The sequence below is a fragment of the Lipotes vexillifer genome, unplaced genomic scaffold (assembly GCF_000442215.2).
Source record: "Lipotes vexillifer unplaced genomic scaffold, Lipotes_vexillifer_v1.1 scaffold1012, whole genome shotgun sequence".
Lineage (NCBI taxonomy): Eukaryota > Metazoa > Chordata > Mammalia > Artiodactyla > Lipotidae > Lipotes > Lipotes vexillifer.
In genome coordinates, this window is record NW_006775534.1 from 314,343 (window position 1) to 318,598 (window position 4,256).

Consider the following 4,256-nt stretch of genomic DNA (forward strand, 5'->3'; position numbering starts at 1 on the left):
GAGGGTGTCCAGCCCGGGAGCGAAGCTTGGCGCGCGCGGGGTCCGACTCACCGCGTCCCGCAGCGCGCGCCCGCTGGGGGCTTCGGGGCCGCGCGCGGCCATGGGGGTGTCCCCCGGGTCCGGGGTGAGGGGTGTCCAGGTGGGTCAGCTGGTGCCGGGGCCGGTGGCTCTGTCGGCTCCGCTCCGCCGCCCGCGGCTCCCGCGGCGATGGCCGTGGATCCCCCCGCGCGGCCCGGGCTCTGCGCCCGAACCGGGCCGAGCAGCCAGGCACGGAGGTGAGGCCGTAGCGGGGCGCAGGTGGCCGTCTGGGCGGGGCGGGACCTCGCCGGAGCAGCCGATCCCAGCTACGCTGTTGGCTTCGTTTTCATTGCGTCAGAGCCCAGAGTGAGCACGACCTTTTCATTATCGTTGCGGCAAAGAACACACAACCTACAAGTTGCCGTTCTCGCCGTTTTCAGGGCGCAGTGCGGTGGCGTTAGGTACGTTCACACTGTTGTGCAAACCACCACCCCCTCGCGACTTCCTAACCTTCCAAGGCCAAGCTCTGCATCCAGGAGACACCGGCTCCCCAGCCTCGCCAGACCCCGGCACTCGCCCTTCCCCTGTGTCCCGTCGTGTTTTTGCAAGGCTGTCACCCGTCTAATGGGGGATCCTGGAGGCCGGGGTGGGGATGGAACGTGGCTGCAGTCCACCACACAGCCCAAGTTCGCACCGCGGTCCTGGGACCTGGGACCATCCATCCAGGAGGCTCGGCCATCTCTCCGGACCCCTGCCATGTCTGCTGTCAACTTTAAGATTAAGAATATTTATGCTCTGGGACTCCCCTGACGGTCCAGTGGTTAGGACTCCAAGCTCTCACTGCCAAAGGCCTAGGTTCAGTCCCCAGTTGGGGGAATTCAGATCCCACAAGCAGCACGCTGCATAGTTTAAAAAAAAAAAAAAAAAAGAATAGTTATGTTCTGTGACCAACTCCAACAGGCTGCCAACACTCACATCTCTGCTCTGATTTTATCGAAGATCTGGAACGAAGACCTCACTGTGACTTTCCCTCCCTCTGGTGCCCTTTAGGCCTGTCTGGATTGTGGCTCATGGGGCACTTTGTGGGTGATGTCCCAGGACCCTGTTCTTAGCAAGTACCTGCTTTGTTTACATGTCTGTACCCCTCTGTGGGGCAGGGCTGTGTCTGTCTGGGTCTGCCAACATCCCGGGAACCCAGCCAAATGACTACGTGGGGACGCCTGGTTGCTGAATGTGTGTGAAACACAGCCTTGCATGCAGAGAAACCCAACAACCTTAGTCATCAGGAGAATGCAAATCAAAACCGCCACAAGATCCACTTCACATGCACTGTGATGGCTAAAATCAAAAGAGACAATAACAAGTGTGGACGAGGGTGTGGCAAAGTCGGAACGTCACACGCTGGTGGGAATGTAAAGTCGTGCAGCTAGTCTGCCAGGTCCATAAAAACTTAAACATAGAGTTACCACAGAATCTCAGTTCTACGTCTAGGTATGTACCCAAGGGAAATGACAGCATATGTCCACACAAAAACGTGTACACAAATGTCTATAGCAGCATTATTAACAGTAGTCAAAAGGTAGAAACAACCCAAATGTCCATCAACAGACGAATGGATAAACAAAATGTGGGCCCTCCTCTCGATGGAATATAATTCAGGCATAAGAAGGAATGAAGCCCTGACACATGACACGACATGGATGAACCTTGGGAACATGATGCTCAGTGAGAGAAGCCAATCACAAGAGGACACGTGGTTGGATTTCACTCATGTGACGTGTCCAGATTGGCAAATCCACGGAGACAGGAAGTTGAGGGGGAAGGGGAGAGACTGTGCCATAGTTAAGGGGTTTCTTCTTGGGGGCAAAAATATTCTAAGACCAAATCGTGGGGGGACTTCCTTGGTGGTCCAGTGGGTAAGATTCTGTGCTTCCACTGCAGGAGGCCCAGGTTTGATCCCTGGTTGGGGAACTAGATCCCGCATGCTGCAACTAAGAAGTCCGCATGCCGCAACTAAGGATCCTGCGTGCCATAATTAAGACCTGGCTCAGCCAAAATAAATAAATAAATAAATATTTAAGGTCAAATCGTGGCGACGGTTGCACAACCCTGTGAATATATTAAAAATCATTGAACTGTATACTTTAAATGGGTGGATTGTATCTCATATATATGTGACTTGCATCTCAATAGGGTTGTTAAAATTGTAACTTTTTATTAAAGTATAGTTGAAGAGTACAACATCGTGTTCGTTTCAGGTGTGCGGCAAAGGCTTCAGATACCTACCTCTGTCTCTATCCGAGATCTAGATCTATATTCAGATTCTTTTCCATTATAGGTTATTCAAGATACTGAATATAGTTCCCTGTGTTATACAGTGAATCCTTGTTGCTTATCTGTTTTATGTATTGTGGTGTGTATCTGTTAATCCCATACTCCTAATTTACCCCTCCTTCCCTTTCCCCTTTGGTAACCATAAGTTTGTATTATATGTCTGTGAGTCTGTTTCTGTTTTGTATATACATTCATTTGTATTATTTTTTAGATTCCACATGTAAGGGATGGCATATAATATTTGTCTTTCTCTGACTTACTTCACTTAGTATAATCTCTAGTTCCATCCATGTTGCTGTAAATGGCAATATTTCATTCTTTTTATGGCTGAGTATCTATTCTTCTGTATATCTATGTCTCTCTATATAGATCTCACATTTTCTTAAACCAGTCATCTGTTGATGGACACTTAAGTTGTTTCCATGTCTTGGCTATTGTAAATAGTGCTGTCATGAACATGGGCGTGCCTGTATCTTTCCAAATTAGAGTTTTCATCTTTTCTGGATATATGCCCAGGAGTGGGATTGCTGGATCTATTTTCGGTTGTTTTTTTTTAAGGAACCTCCATACTGTTTATTATAGTGGCTGGCTGCACTCATTTACATTCCCGCCAACAGTGCAGGAGGGTTCCCTTTTCTCCACACCTTCTCCAGCATTTATTATTTGTAGACAGTGTGAGGTGATAACCATTGGGGTTTTGATTTGCATTTCTCTAATAATTAACCATGTAGAGCATCTTTTCATGGGTCTGTTGGCCATCTGCATGTCTTCTTTGGAGAAATACAATAACTTTTAAAAACCATGGCCGTCTTGCCACTTTTCTGTGTGGCAAGATGCTAATAGGAGCCGTGAGTGCTGCCCCTTCCCTGAAGGGGCCTCTCTGTGTGACCACCACCTGGTCTGAGGTTCTTTCAGTTCAAGCTTCCAGAACAGCCTGACCAGGGTGACTAGCATCAGATGTGCACAGCGGGCCACTGGCGAGGTGGATTCACCTGTGGAAACAGAGACCCAGGCCCTCGCCCAGAGTGGGTGGAGGCAGGGGTGGGTGACAGGGGTCTCCCCAAATGGATCTGGTGGAGATGGCCCAGGTCCACCCTCGGGGAGGCACAGCCTCGGGAACGCCTGAGGCTGAAGCCTGGCAGGCTCCCTAAGAGCGGGAATCAGGATGCTACAGCAATTCCTCAAGAAATCAAACGTACAGTTACCATATGAATCAATTCCACTTCTGGGTATAAACCCCAAAGAAGTGAAAACAGCGACTTGAACAAATATTTATGTTTATAAAACCATGTTTATAGCAGCATGATTCACAATAGCCAAAAGGAGGAAGCAACCCATGTCTATCGATGGATGAGTGAATGGATAAATAAAATAATATATATATATATAATTTATTTTTAAAAAGGAAGGAAATTCTGACCCATGCTACAAAATGGATGAGCCTTGAGGACATTATGCTAAGTGAAAGAAGCTAATCATAAAAGGGATCAATTTTGTATGATTCCACTTATATGAGGTCCCCAGAGCAGTCAAATCCATAGAGATAGAAGGTAGACGGTGGGTGCCAGGGGCTGTGGAGAGGGGGATAATGCATTAGTGTTTAGTGAGTGCAGAGTTTCAGTTTGGAAAGATGAAAAATTCTGAAGATGGATGGTGGTGATGGCTGCACAACAGTATGAATGTACTTAATGCCAGTGAACTGTACACTTAAAAATGGTTAAAATTACACCTGAAACTAACACAATGTTGCAAATCAACTGTACCTCAATAAAAAACAATAAAGATGATAAATTGGATATTATGTATATTCTATCACAATATACATATATTTTAAGTACGTCACACCAGCTTCAAACCCTAGGCTAAGAATTCCAGGAGCTAGGAAACCTGTGACTCTCTTTCCC

General features: G+C 47.6%; 1 protein-coding gene across 1 annotated transcript in view; it reads right to left on the reverse strand.

The window, feature by feature from the left end:
- HSBP1L1 (heat shock factor binding protein 1 like 1) overlaps positions 1 to 102 on the reverse strand; it is a 2,314-nt gene extending 2,212 nt beyond the window's left edge. The window contains exon 1 of the mRNA XM_007449966.1: positions 52 to 102. Within this exon, the coding sequence (XP_007450028.1) occupies positions 52 to 102 (51 nt within the window). The remainder of the gene's footprint in view (positions 1 to 51) is intronic.
- Between the last annotated feature and the right edge of the window lie 4,154 nt (positions 103 to 4,256).